Source organism: Parambassis ranga, chromosome 19 (genome assembly GCF_900634625.1).
Source record: "Parambassis ranga chromosome 19, fParRan2.1, whole genome shotgun sequence".
Taxonomy (NCBI): domain Eukaryota; kingdom Metazoa; phylum Chordata; class Actinopteri; family Ambassidae; genus Parambassis; species Parambassis ranga.
Window position 1 is genome coordinate 9,422,855 of NC_041039.1, and position 14,218 is coordinate 9,437,072.

At 41.7% G+C, this 14,218-nt stretch overlaps 2 protein-coding genes across 2 annotated transcripts; one reads left to right on the top strand and one right to left on the bottom strand.

The window, feature by feature from the left end:
- The first annotated feature begins 103 nt into the window (after window positions 1-103).
- Window positions 104-3,217, top strand: becn1 (beclin 1, autophagy related). Its single transcript, XM_028430558.1, has 11 exons — window positions 104-213; window positions 451-583; window positions 700-764; window positions 914-972; window positions 1,059-1,286; window positions 1,395-1,589; window positions 1,692-1,838; window positions 1,969-2,118; window positions 2,223-2,283; window positions 2,385-2,527; window positions 2,672-3,217. The coding sequence occupies exons 2-11, from the start codon at window positions 457-459 to the stop codon at window positions 2,838-2,840; spliced, it is 1,344 nt and encodes a 447-aa protein (XP_028286359.1). The 5' UTR covers window positions 104-213; window positions 451-456; the 3' UTR covers window positions 2,841-3,217.
- Window positions 3,218-3,456: 239 nt separating this feature from the next.
- On the bottom strand, window positions 3,457-13,966 carry LOC114451737 (serine/threonine-protein kinase tousled-like 2). Its single transcript, XM_028430557.1, has 21 exons — window positions 13,423-13,966; window positions 12,176-12,270; window positions 10,960-11,031; window positions 10,611-10,680; window positions 10,365-10,402; window positions 10,056-10,148; window positions 9,199-9,309; window positions 8,949-9,041; window positions 6,794-6,904; window positions 6,570-6,706; window positions 6,330-6,482; window positions 6,170-6,236; window positions 5,994-6,091; window positions 5,831-5,912; window positions 5,647-5,738; window positions 5,411-5,500; window positions 5,156-5,325; window positions 4,930-5,068; window positions 4,735-4,846; window positions 4,547-4,654; window positions 3,457-4,465 (listed from the first exon to the last, which is right to left on the bottom strand). The coding sequence occupies exons 2-21, from the start codon at window positions 12,266-12,268 to the stop codon at window positions 4,292-4,294; spliced, it is 2,103 nt and encodes a 700-aa protein (XP_028286358.1). The 5' UTR covers window positions 12,269-12,270; window positions 13,423-13,966; the 3' UTR covers window positions 3,457-4,291.
- Window positions 13,967-14,218: the final 252 nt, after the last annotated feature.

Here is a 14,218-nt window from a genome sequence, read left to right on the forward strand (position 1 = left end):
CTAAAACTGTAATATATTATTTAGACGTTACCCATCAAGTAATTCTATGTAAACCACAATTATTCCTAAAACCAAGGTGCTTTTCCACCTGTCACGCGCTTTACTGACGTCACACCCGCCGTAAACAACAATAAGGAAGTGCAGAGGAAGTCCCGAGGTGCAAGATGAAACTGTCACGTTAGATATATCAGGATTTCATTTTCTACTTTCGAGGTACGTATATTGGTATTATAACGCGAAGTGTTTAATTTTTGACAAGCTACAGTTACTTGATCTTAGTTTATATGCTAGTTGCAATGCTAGCGTTCGATAGCAAAGTTAGCCGAGCAAGCTACTTAGCTTGCGCGCTATAATGTGTAGACAGTGTTTACTTTCAGGGACTTAGGGAAAGATGTCTGTCGAGCATTTTGCATATTTGCAATGTCCTGTTGTGTCTCGTCTTTTTTTAAGCGAGCGATGGAGGGCTCCAAGTCGTCGAGCACAACCATGCAGGTCAGCTTCGTGTGTCAGCGATGTTGTCAGCCGCTCAAACTGGACACATCCTTCAAAGTGCTCGATCGGGTCACCATCCATGAACTTACTGGTACGTATTCTTTTAGGTAACTGTGCTCTGAGGTACAGAGGCACACATACAGATGACACTGCTCCATTTATCATGTAATGACGGAGACATCTTCTCCTCCTCCTCCTCCTCCTCAGCTCCGCTGGTCACTGTGACGCCCAGCAAGCAGGCTGACAGCAGTGAGGGGGAGACGGCACCAGAGGTTGGTTATCATGCTGATCATTATTAATGCACAGCTGATAGCATGTTAATTATTTACTCTGTGATTGTAAGAGATTGTAATGATTTTAGGTCCTTCAGAAATTGTATTTGCAGTCGCACTGAATCTTAGCTTTACCTTTGTCCTGTCAGGAGACCTTTGTTGAAAACAAGCCAGATGGAGTGTCAAGAAAATACATCCCTCCAGCACGGTAAGTCGTCATGGATCGACTTTTAAGTGTGATATTCTGCAGTATTCTGAGTTCTGATTGAACTGCCTTGTCCTGATTCTTTTTAGGATGATGTCAACAGAGAGCGCCAACAGTTTCACACTGCTTGGAGAAGCATCCGATGGGGGCATCATGGAAAATCTCAGTCGTGGATTGAAAGTGATCAGTGACCTATTTGACATCATGTCAGGGCAGACAGATGTTGACCATCCACTGTGTGAGGAGTGCACTGACACTCTGCTGGATCACTTGGATACGCAACTCAACATCACAGAAAATGAATGCCAGAATTACAAGTGAGCTACTGCACAACAAATGTGTTATTTTGTGGATATTGAGTCTTTAAATCAGCCTGCCCAATACAGAGAAGTACCAGTTCCAAATGCTTGTATTCATATTTACAGGCAGTGTTTAGAGCTGCTATCACACTTGGAGGTAGAGGAAGAGCAAACCCTGTTGGCAGAGCTGGAGCAACTCAAAGAGGAGGAGAAGGCCCTGGTCCAGGATCTGGAGGCGGTGGAGGAGCAGCGAGCTGCTGTGGCCCAAGAACTGGCTCAGAGCAGGATCCATGCTCAGCAGCTGGACACAGAAGAGCTACAGTAAGTGCTTTAGCCATAATGTAGACAGCTGATAGTGGTCTGTTATAAATCGTACAGCAGCCATCAGCTGCTCTGCTCTGTTTCACTACTTTGTGCTAAAAGGTACCAAAAGGAGTACAGCGAGTTTAAACGACAGCAGCTGGAGCTGGACGACGAGCTGAAGAGTGTTGACAACCAGATGCGTTACTGCCAGATCCAGCTCGACCGCCTGAAAAAGACCAACGTTTTCAATGCTACATTTCACATCTGGTATACACACACACACGCTATTGTGTAGAAATAGTTATTTTTTCTGATCTAAAATCAACCGTGACTTAGCACATATTAAGCATAGGCCCTGGGACAAAAGTAAATCAATGCCTGCTCCTCTTCTTTGCAGGCACAGTGGACAGTTTGGTACCATCAACAATTTCCGTCTGGGTAGGCTCCCCAGCGTCCCCGTGGAGTGGAATGAGATCAATGCAGCCTGGGGGCAGACGGTCCTGCTGCTTCATGCTCTGGCAAACAAAATGGGGCTACGCTTTCAGAGGTTCACACAAATTTTAATTTCCTTGCATTCAGTTTTGAATATTAAATATTTTAAACATGTTTCTAGTTAAATCTTGATAAATATGGGCTATATAAACTCCTCAGATATCGTCTTGTCCCGTATGGAAACCACTCATACTTAGAGTCATTGACTGACAAGTCAAAGGTAAGTTCCCATTTGTATTCTCATTTCCAGCTCTGTCATCATTAATTAAAAAGTGAGCCAGGCTCCAGTTTAGCCCTTTCTCCCTGTTCTGTGTGTAACAGGAACTTCCACTGTACTGCTCAGGTGGTTTGAGGTTTTTCTGGGACAATAAATTTGACCATGCCATGGTGGCCTTCCTGGACTGTGTCCAGCAGTTCAAGGAGGAAGTGGAAAAAGGAGACACTGGCTTCTGCCTCCCATACAGGTCTGAGTAGTTAAATGATTTTTGGAAGAGGCGGCTCTCTCCTCTACTCTAATGTGTTATTCAACAACTGCTACAAAATGTATTGTTTCTCCACAGTGAAGTCAGTCAGCCAACCAATTTGATAACTGCCATTGTTTTTCTCAGGATGGACGTGGAGAAGGGTAAGATTGAAGACACAGGTGGGAGTGGAGGCTCCTACTCCATCAAAACTCAGTTCAACTCCGAGGAGCAATGGACCAAGGCGCTCAAGTTTATGCTCACCAATCTTAAGTGGGGTCTGGCCTGGGTCACTTCACAGTTCTACAACAGATAAACCAGTTTGACAAGGCCATCGAAAATAGACTTCACGTAGCTGTTTATCCCTCTGATGTGTGGGTTTTTTTTTTGGTTAGCCAGAGGAAATTAAATGGTTGTCTGTGTTTGGCATGCGACTGCTCATTTCAGTCCGTTGTCTGCTGTGTAGATTACAAATGGATGGTCAACTACAGAAGCATGAAAAGGTGCACACCTGTAGGTATATAGCTCACAGGATAATGTGTCCCTTAAGATTCACTTGATCAATAACTAGCATTTTCTACAAAGCTGATTGAAACTTATTCTGTTCAGACAGTATGTCTACTCCTGTTGCAATGCACCTTTTACAACTCTTCACTATTAAAGGAAACTTTGTTCCATTTATAAAAGCTGTAAGAATGTGATGTGATAGTCACAGTATTTTTGAGTATTCAGCATTAGTTATGTTAGTATTTAACACTGATTGCAATTACCAGATACTTACACCTACTTCATACATCACATTTTGCTGTTTTACAGATGGAAATTCTTATTGCTGAGTTTGAGTTAATACATTTTTATGCTGTGGAGTTTTTTTTTTTCAGACTTTTATTGTATTTGTAGACATATTTTCCAAAATAAGAGACACCACAAACTTAACCAAACTTTTTTAATGGTCTCATTAATTATTTCATTTAAATCTTATTTCGCATCACAACACTCACTCACTCAACCCCCCCTTTAAGGTCAATGGCAACATTAGAGGGGGTAAAATCTCATGGAAAAATATGGACTTAACAATTAAAATAATACGCTGACTTCCAGTTATCAAGTAAAATATTTCATATAGGTCAAAAGCTGTCAGTGTGTCCACAATCAGAACTCTTCTGTGTCAAGTCATTTAATGCACCACAAGGCCTTGAACTTTGGTCATCAGTCACTCTTCATCACTCTGAGAAGCCCTTTCTGAATAGTTCCAGGTTCAGTCCTACATGGTGAAGCCTTGAGCCTAGAGTGGTGACCACTCTAGTTCTAAAAAATACTTTAATAAATGATATATTTCAAGCAGTATGGAATGAAAATTATTCAATGCTTTCTCTTTCAAGCCTTGCAGAGTATAGGAGAGTGATCCTCTACACATGGCATACGTCTGGGCCTGTCAGTTGTGCAATTTTCAGGTGCTTTTAATATTTATAATGTAAAAAAAAGCTCCTTGAGCCAAAGTTTTTGTTAGTGCATGCATATGGGCATATCTTTGGGTTCTACTGAGCCCACAGTCATAGACTGGCCCTTCATTTTACCACTTAGGTGATGATGGCAAGCACATTTACTAATACATCACCACTTCATCCATTTTGTTTCCATACACATTTTTAGGATCCCTCTTTCCATTATGCTGTCTACAGCAAAGTGGGACTTCCATTAAGCATGTGATGTTACCATGTGGCTTTCCTTTCCCTGCCATTTCATTCCAGTTTCTTTCAGCTATCTTCAGTTGGAGGCACTGCTGCTGTAGCAGCTGGAGGTGGAGGGAATTGGAGATGCTTGGGGTGCATTGCTGCCTAGGGCTTTTCGAATGTGGGGCATTAGGAAGGGGTCACTGGCCAACTGTAGCACATCCACTCTGTCCTCTTTGTGGTAAGCCAGACAACGTCGAATAAAGGCCTACGAGAAAGAAAACAAACTAACTTGTTATGTGTTTTTTTGAGTCAGAACTTTCATAATTAGCAGAAATGAGTTTCACACCTTTGCTTCTGGGGTGACCACAGGTTTAGGGGGAAACTGGACCTCCGTGGCTTTCAGTATAGTGTTTTCTTGTAGGATGTCCTGTTGTGACTGGTTATGACCAAAAGGCTTCAAAAAAACAACAGGAAACCAGTTAATTTCTTCAAGAAGAAGAATTATTCTATAATGGAATACAAATTAGTAGGTACCTTGCGTCCATATAAGCTCTGGTAGAAGATGACACCTACAGACCAAACGTCCACCTTATTGGATATTCTGGGGGGCTCCTTGCCGACAACAAAACACTCGGGTGGCAGATACCTGCAGGTAATTTAAAAAAAAATCTGTGTATATGCTTATAGCCTGTTGTTTGCTTGGTCAAATGCAGTGGAAGGTGGGTGTACCAGTAGGTTCCTGCTCCCTGTGAGGTCAGCTCCATGCCATCTGCAGAGCTGTAGTTATCATCATCCATGATCTTGGAGAGGCCAAAGTCAGTGATCTTAATCTCCCCACAAGCTGTGCCGTTAACCAACAGGATGTTTCCTAAAAACAGTGCACAGTCAATTAAAGGTCCTAACAAAAGGTTTCTGAAGGACACGGGAATAATGACAAATAAAACTGTGACCCTACCAGGCTTGAGGTCATAGTGGATGATGGGCGGGCGAATCTGATTGAGGTACTTGAGGGCGTTGACCAGCTGCATAACAATAGAGCGGCCCTCTTTCTCCGTCATCAGCTTATTTTGCTTCAAGTAAAAATCCAGATCATTGCCTTCACAGTACTCCAGCACTGTGCAGAACCTGCAATGATAAACAGAACAAAAACGTTTTCTCACTGTGTACGTTTTAGGCAGACCATGAGTTGTATGTATGGTAAAGCACTTACGAGTCTCTGTCAAGTGAGAAATAGTCATAAAGTTTGACTATTCTTGGGTGATCAAGTTCTTTGTGGATTCTGTATTCTCTACAGGCATGTCTGAAAAAGACGAATGACCCAGGGTCAACAATTTAAGAACTTTTAACGGGTACTTCCTAGCTCAATGATCCATAGGGTAATATTTAAGGACAGGTCAAAACACGTTTGATAACAACAGCAATGAACAAATGAATGTTTAGACTAACTTGTGGTAGTTTTCTTTCTTCTCCTCCCTCCAGTTCTTGTTGAGCTGATGGATTTTAATGGCCACATACCTCTGCTCTGTCAAATCAAAAGCCTACAAGAAGAATATTACACCATCAACACAGGCAAAGTCTACACACTTACCCGTCCACTATGACCAGAATCACTAAAAAACATCATATTTACCTTAAAAACTTCACTAAAGCCACCTCTTCCAAGTAAATGTAACAGCAGATATCGGTCATTCAGTGTGGGGTGGTCTTTAAACCTACAGAAAAGACTCACTTCATACCATGTTTGACTTTGTCAAGTATTAACAACAACTAGTGTGCTGGATAAGATAACATACTGTGAGTTGTCCTCATTATGGATTCTCTTCAGTTCCCGAATGTGCAGATTTCTTACACGCTCCAATTGCTCTAGCTCCGCTTGGATCTCTGCTTCTTCCTGTAAACAAACCACACAAGTCTTGTATTATTAAACTAATTTCCAACCCAAGTAAAAGCAACTGCAAGTGTTTTTCACCTTTTTTAGATGTCCAATTCGAAGTTTGAAAATCTCCTCTTGCTCGTGGTATTCTGCCAGTGACAACCTGTGCAGGATAGTGTAGCAGCTTATGAGATTATATTCACAGGTAAACCACATTTGCCGTGTTGTTTAACTGAGAAAGCGAATGTGATATTACGTTTCATTCTCCTGGCCATTGCTTCTGCTCTTCCGTTTGTTCTGTTCCATGTTGGGTGGAGGTGTCTGGGCCATGGAGGGAGGTTTCCTTTTCCCCAGCAGCTTCCTCTGTCTTTCAATGTCCTCTCGCTGCGAGTTGATTCGCTCTTGCTGCCTACAAGATGTAGCAACAATCTGGTTTAAGCATTTTTTCCCCTGTGATTATTGGACAAAATGCCAGCATATGTGTGTGCATGCTGACTTGATGAGGTTCTGGAAGGCATAGCCATCTGTCCACTGCTCGGTGAAGGAGGCTCCGTGGCGCACTGTGGTGAAGTGACCCAAGCGTAAACGGTCCTGCATGCTCTTGTCCCTGCAAGCCATCTTCTCCTGCTTTGACTACAAAAGATTTCCATCACTGCCACCCCAAAACCATTTGCAAGTTACATGAGTTCTCATTTTTTATTTCTGCAATTTCACACAAACCTTCTCAATTAGCAGCTTCTTGCTCATGGTCACGCACTTGTTAAGCCGCTCCTTGTAGCGCTCTAGCATCTTCTGCTGCTCTTCGACCTGCCGCCTCAAGTCACAGTTTGCCTGAAAAATGTACATTGTCACTGTGACTAACTCCTACTAACTAATTCCTATTAAAAATTAAAGCTGCAAGCAGCATTGCGGGCCCTCGCGCACCTTGCGATCCGCGGGGTCATCGCAGTCTTCTCTCCTATGCTCTCGTCTCCTATACTCTGCTGTGCTATTCTCTCCTCCTCTCATTTCCACAGATATACAACAAACACATGTTTACAACCAAACTTTCCTGCTACCAGTAGGTGGCGCTATGACCGTATCATCCTATTAGCATATATATCTGTTTAGACTCGGCTCCATGGCAGTACTGTAAGACTTTGTCCACATTGCATAAAGTATATGGGTAGTACTGCATAAAACACAGTGAGTTCCTTTGTAATGGCGAATGGTCAACTTTGAGGCCACTCCCCCACCACACGGTAATACTTTTGAAAGAGTTTTGGAATGCGTCTATTCCCTATGGTGTCCTGAGTGGACACAGTGAATTTCAGCTGAATTGCATGAAGTATGCGAGGCATGAAAAGTTTTATAGCAGGGTCAGAAAACGGTAAAAATTACAAAAAAAAGTCAAAATGGTGGACTTCCTGTTGGGTTTGGAGGGGGGGTCCAAGAGACTTTTTTGTGCGTCTTGGGGTGATACACATGTGTGCTAATTCTCATGATCCTGTGTCAAACTGGCCAGCGGGGCTACGCATTAGGGCAATAAATACAGTGAGTTCCTTTGTAATGGCGAATGGTCAAGTTTGAGGCCACGCCCCCGCCACACCGTCAGACTTTTGTAAGAGTTTTTGAATGCGTCTATTCCCTATGGTGTCCTGAGTGGACACAGTGAGTTTTAGCTCATTTGGAGGAAGTATGCGAGGCGTGAAAAGTTTTGTAGGAGGGTCACAAATCGCCAAAAATTAACAGAAATTTCAAAATTGCGGACTTCCTGTTGGGTTTGGAGGGGGGGTCCAAGAGACTTTTTTGTGCATCTTGGGGTGATACACATGTGTACCAATTTTCATGACCCTACTCAAAACAGGCCAGGGGGGCAGGCAGAAAAAGCTATGAAAACACAACATTTTGTGTAGCCAGTAGGTGGCGCTCTGTCAAAGCCTCAATATTGTTGTATAGATGTGTTTAGGGTCAGACTCTGATCATACATGTGACATTTCGTACAGATCGGACAGAAAACGAAGAAGTTATAGAGACTTTCTGTGTCCTCAGAAATGGTCAAACTTTGAGGCCACGCCCCGGCCACACCGTAAGACTTTTGTAAGAGTTTTGGAATGCGTCTATTCCCTATGGTGTCCTGAGTGGACACGGCAAATTTCAGCTCGATCCGTTGAAGTATGCGAGGCGTGAAAAGTTTGGCAGCAGGGTCACACATCGCCAAAAATGGCCACAAACCTTCAAATGGCGGACTTCCTGTTGGGTTTGGAGGGGGGGTCCAAGAGACTTTTTTGTGCGTCTTGAGGTGATACATATGTGTGCCAATTTTCATAATCCTGTGTCAAACCGGCCAGAGGGGCTACGCGTTGGGGGCGCTATAGAGCCATTTTTATATGTGCATTTCAAAAGTCAGCAAATTTCAAAATTTTTCAGGCGAATGAATTTTTCTACCAAGTTTGGTGAGTTTTTGGGCATGTTAAGGCCTCCAAAAATGCGATCTCGGAGGGGGAAAAAAAAAAAAAAAAAAAAAAAAAAAAAAAAAAAAAAAAATAATAATCCTAAGGGTTTCAATAGGGCTCTTGCACCATTCGGTGCTCGGGCCCTAAAAAAAGATTCAAGGCTGCTTTGATTTTAAACATGTCAAACAAATTGACATGATGCAGAGGTTCAGGGGGTTGTTTTGCTGACATTAACACTGATGTAATTTAGGCAACAGTGTCATTTAAAATTTAACAAGCAACGCTCATGATGTGCTGTAACTGGACAGACAGAGGGTAATTACTGAGGTTGCTGTGACAAGTGAACGCAAATTTGTCTCTAATAGAGACAACTGTAAAAATAGATCAAGAGTACATAGCTTGTTATATCTTTTGTGATTATTTTTCTAATATAATAATACCCTCAGCAGGTCATCTATCCTCCCTTCTTTCTTCTCCAGGTCAGAGTTCTTGTTCTTCTCCAGTGCTATCAGTTTCAGCAGAGTCAGTTCTGACTAAGAAAGGAAAGTAAACAAGAAGACAACATTTCATCCCCACGTATACAGACACTCAGTACATTCTCTTTTTCAATTCATCATCAATGTGATTGAAGGAAAAATAAGAAATGTTGGTATCAGGCAGTGATTCAAGTCTGTCAGACAGTTACGGTACCTGGATGGCTTTGTGTGAGCAGGAGGAGTGTGTGGGGACTGTTTTAACAGAGCTACATGATGAAGAGTCTGTGTGGGCTGAGCCTGTGGATGAAGAACTGCCATGCTGAAACTGCATTCCAGAGAGGTAGAACAAAAGTACAAAGACACAAGGGTTAAGATATAGAAGACATAATGCTGACAGCATACAGGCACCACAAAAGTAGCTAGAAGAAAATCAAAATGAAGCAAAAGTGAGAGAACTTAAATTCCATTTACAAGCCTGGGGAAATGTTTTACCTTTAATATTTTGTACAGGGAACAGTCAACTTCTACAGTTACATTAACACACCTGCTACTATGATTGCTTTTCTTGAGTTTTGTTTAAATAACCAAAACTGCTTTATGCTATAACAAACTCTCTATAGAGTAAAGAGGGGCTGGTTCCCTTCCAGCTGAACGCTTGTAATAGGCATATTAGTAATCTAGCAGAAGAAAGAGAAGTAGTGCACAGACAGAGTCACTGGAAAGGAAAGGTGAGAAATAGGCTGAGACTATGATGTGTGGCAACATTATAGCAATATTCCTATAAATGCTTGTGCCACCTTGTGCCTGTTTTGAATTCCTGCAGTGGAAAAAATATCGTCACCTGCAATAACAGCATTCACTGTAGTGAATGCCAGAGTTCATCCAGTTTCTAAATAACAGCCAATCGGATGTTCTGTCAAATGTCCATTAATTTAAAAAAATAAATGTTACTATTTCTATTAGATAACATTATCCAGATAAACCAAGACATGTCTACTACACTACTACCAAGCTGCGAAACCAACAGCAAAGTACTAGACCACAAAGGAGATGCTGGTTGTTGGTGCTCACCGAAGGAATAGACAGTGAGTGCTGTGGAGAGGATCGTACCAGCAGAGGAACGCCCCGGGCAGGACTGGTGCCAGAACCACTGCTACCAGCAAACTGGCCACGGGGCAGTTGTGTGTGCAGGAAACAACACAAAGAGAAAGTGGACAGAATTGTTATTTAGGAAAAGCTAGATGAAAGGATGGCACAGGTGCAGTCTAAATGTGGAGGAGCGGGGGGGGGACTGTCAAGCTTGAGAGTGATTTGAATCAAAGCAAATAAAGATGGCTAAAATGCATTTAACAGAGATGCGCCTATTTAGTTTATACTCACCTCAAAATAATCACTTATTTTGTGAGCTCTTCCCTTTCCTGTGACAGAAAGAAAACACAGGTCTAAGTGTGAAAATTAATCATTTGACTTAATGTTATGTCACAAAAAAATGGATGCGATTAGCATATCAGATTTTATTCTCAGAATCAAATTTGCCCCATGAATAATTTGAGCCGAAAGGAAAGTAGTGAAGTGAAATGAATTAGTTAAACTGCAAATGCCACTTTCAGAGGGAAGCGATCTTACCTTGGCTGTTACTGTCAGAAATGTCTCCTTTTCTTTTCCTGCTTCTCTCATTAACCTTCTTCTCTGGTGTCTAAACATGAACAAAAAAGTAGCTCAGACTGACATTTTTACAAAGATAACAAAGAAACTTTATTGACAAAATATAAGTTCAATGAGTATAACTGCACAAAGGTGCTTTCTTACTGTTAAATTATGTTTTTAATTTTACAATTACATTATTGTTTTATTTTATATTATTATCATCCCACTGCAAGAAGTTTTTCCCCTCAGATAACAGACTATAATAACTCTAAAAGTTGGAAAGTGCCCACACTTTAAAATGTGTTCTTGGGTGTTTTTTCTAACCAACCTCCAGTTCCTTGTCGCTGAGTGATCCTGCGCTGCACAGAGACTGGTTGGATGATTCGCTGTTAGCTGAACTCTACAAATTAAACATTGAGAGAACAAACCGATTGGTCAGTAATGTGCGACCCTGCACTTGACAATCTGTGATGCAGTATTCAAATCCTATCATACCGAAATGCAAAGAGTCAACTCATGTATATTTTTTTTAGATACTGTATTAAAGAAGGGTGGTGGCCTCTGTTGGGGTGTGTGAACAGTAAATAGAAAACAGTAAACAGATTTCCACACATCTTTCCTACTCCTGTCTTATTTTTGATGCACTGCCAGCTGCAGAATTGATCAGGTATGGCTCTAAAATTACTGTTACCAACCTTAAACGTAATGCTACACTAGGCGTATAATATACAATCCCTTTTTAATCTGCAAGTGTTCTATTCACATCCAGTTGGTCAAATGGCGACATTCTCAGCCAGCTGCACAGCTTGATGAGACTAAGAAGAAAACAGCAGGCTTACTGGCGCAAAGGGCTAATGCTTTTCAGGACTGCTTGCTTTCAGTTGTTCAAGGTCACACAGAAAAAATCCTCTCATTCTTTTAAATAAGGCAAAGGACTTTTAATACAACATTTCCTCTGGTCAACAAACTAACTGTTTTACAACATTTATGCTCTAATACCACAGCAAGAAGCCCAGATAATTAATTTCAGAGCACAATACATTGGAAGCTGCAGCAGGAATAACAGTAATTGCTTTTACACGAGTTGCCATTTTGTCCAATTCAACAACAGCGTTGTAGCTTAGCACACATTCAATACTGCGAACCCTCAGATGCGGTGCCATTTCAGTGTCACTAGTCTCCACAGAAACAAAGAGCTGCTGGCCAGCTCCCATGCCAGCTAAAACAGAGCATGTCTTGTTTTACCTTTAGCTCAGGAAAACAGATCACTCTACTGAAGGAAATTCCTGAACACAGCATACTGTAAACAGAGAGGACCCCTGAGCTTTGCTAACCTGAAAGACTTATTAATATAGAGAGCCAACCAACTGCTCATGTTTTGCATTAAGAGTTCAGTTATGGGATATGTGCCTACATTTAAGTGTCTTTAAAGTGATTTCTGTAAGGAAATTACTTAACATATGTATTTCAGTGTCACTTCATCCTTTGTTTTTACTGGCACCATCATCTGTAGCAAAACCACTATTCTATTAGGAAGCACCAACCTTAGCGACACCGACTCCAGTGAAACGGGCCTCAAGCAGTTCCTGTCTGCGTGGGTCCAGGCTGATAGCCTGGCTATGAAGTCCTTCCATCATGCCTAGAGACAGTGAGAAGGAGAAAGACACATAAACAGTAGACAAGGCTGTGTCAAACAAGATGACTGTCGCACATTTCTTCTAACCTGGGCGAGTGACCTGATCTATTTAGTCCTGAGATATGACCAACAAAATGTTGGGAACCACCACCTTTGTTGGATCAATAATCTTAGCTGTGCAATTTAGGAAAAAGAGTAAATCGTAAACTATCATAGAAATTCATTTAAATTTTACTATCAATACCTCAATGTAGAATCCTTCTTCACAGCCTCTATATTTATATTTAGAGTAGTAAGAATCTGCCTAACTGCAGCCTATTTATGCATATCTTTCCTGGTGATAGCTTTACCAGGTCAAAGTTGTAAATGCAAATGTTTGCATTACAGTTCTACGCACTGTGTGACATCAATGACAAATAGGAGAGCTGCTTAATTTGGATATGGCATAATGTAAGCTGGCGACCAATCAACTTGTCAAATCAAGTGTTTTCCTTTTTATAGAGTAGTATCATAAACGGGTGGGAAGGAATACATTTTGTCAGGAGGAATTCCCTAACTAGCTGAGAGTCCATCAACTAGTGATGGATTCACTGGAAGGCAAATAAGCGCCGTAGCAGAGATGACAACTGCACAAGAACAAACTTGACAACAACGATCAAATATTGATTAAAAACCCAAGCTTTACCCTGGAAGCCCAACAAGCCCATGAAGTTGTTTTATCAAAACAATGATACCCTACAAACGTTACCAAACAGAGGAAACATCTAGCTGCTTCTTTACTTTTCAGGATGGACTGAACATTATTTATTTTAACCGATGTTTCAGCAGAACTGACTTCATAGAAGTTGGTAGAACAACCTTTACGATACTGAAAACTAAATGAAAAATCCCAAACTTGGCTAATGCTAACTATGCTAGTCAAAACCTTGCTAACATTTTAGGAAGGATAAGCAAGTCCACGCTATGTCAGCTGTAATATGTATAAATTAAACTAAAAGATGACCGATGCTAAAAGCAGCTCAGATAGTACTGGTTGTCAAATATCATCTATGCTGACATGGTTAATTACCCTTTATCAGCTAGCGTCAAGTTATGTAGCAGGACTGGAGTTATGTAGCAAGCTAAGGTTAGCAGTAGCCACAATAGAAGCCTCACCTGGAGAATCGCACTTTTACACCAGCCCTAGAAAAGGATTTGGTCCGTCCATCCGGTGACAGCAAACTCCCTAACAGCTCCCAGTCCCACACACCTCAAATAAAGTTGCCTGAAGTTGGTTATCCATTTACATTTTTGTCGAATTCAAGGAAGACATTTGTTAGCTTAGCTAATGCTAGCTAAAAAGAGCAGTGTGGCTGGCTCCTGCTGGTGTCATCCGGGCAGGAGGCCGTGATCCTCGGGGTTTCTTCGACCTGCACGGGCAAACCGAGAGCGAGCTGTCAGTGCTCTGAATCCTGCTGACAAGTGTTGTCACATTTCTTATTCTCATTCGTCCTGTCTTGTGTCATTATGCCAGCGATGTACTGTTAACATCGGGAGGAGTCACCTTGTTAGAGTCCATTCTTTGACGGGTGATGAAAGATCACAACCCTGCCTACAGTAAGGCCGCACAGAGCTCCAGGGAGAACATTGAATGATGCCTCCCAAGCGCTAATGTACGCTCCTCAGGTCAGAGCTATCCCCGAAAAAAACAGTGCTGCAGTCAAAGCTGGTTAACCAAAAGGGGAAAGATGGGCAACTTCTCTCTGGGCCCCAGACCTCCAGGGGCCCGTGAAAGCTTCAGTTTCACTGGGTGGCAGCTGTTTTTGCAAAATATAATAACACATTTAAAAAGAATTTTGCTTTATATAGTGTGACTTTTAGTAGGGCAGTAAAACTGTGTAATTATTTAGTTTTGCAATGCTCCATTTACACATGTAGGCCTAGATCTATGTCATCTATGTCACAGTGGCAG

Coding starts and splice junctions, on each gene's coding strand:
- becn1 (XM_028430558.1), top strand. CDS start 457: ATGGAGGGCTCCAAGTCGTCGAGCACAACCATGCAGGTCAGCTTCGTG. Junction 584..699: donor CACCATCCATGAACTTACTG/GTACGTATTCTT, acceptor CCTCCTCCTCAG/CTCCGCTGGTCACTGTGACG. Junction 1,839..1,968: donor AATGCTACATTTCACATCTG/GTATACACACAC, acceptor TCTTCTTTGCAG/GCACAGTGGACAGTTTGGTA.
- LOC114451737 (XM_028430557.1), bottom strand. CDS start 12,268: ATGATGGAAGGACTTCATAGCCAGGCTATCAGCCTGGACCCACGCAGA. Junction 9,310..10,055: donor ACTCACTGTCTATTCCTTCG/GTGAGCACCAAC, acceptor TCTGGAATGCAG/TTTCAGCATGGCAGTTCTTC. Junction 6,707..6,793: donor AGAAGCTGCTAATTGAGAAG/GTTTGTGTGAAA, acceptor AATCTTTTGTAG/TCAAAGCAGGAGAAGATGGC.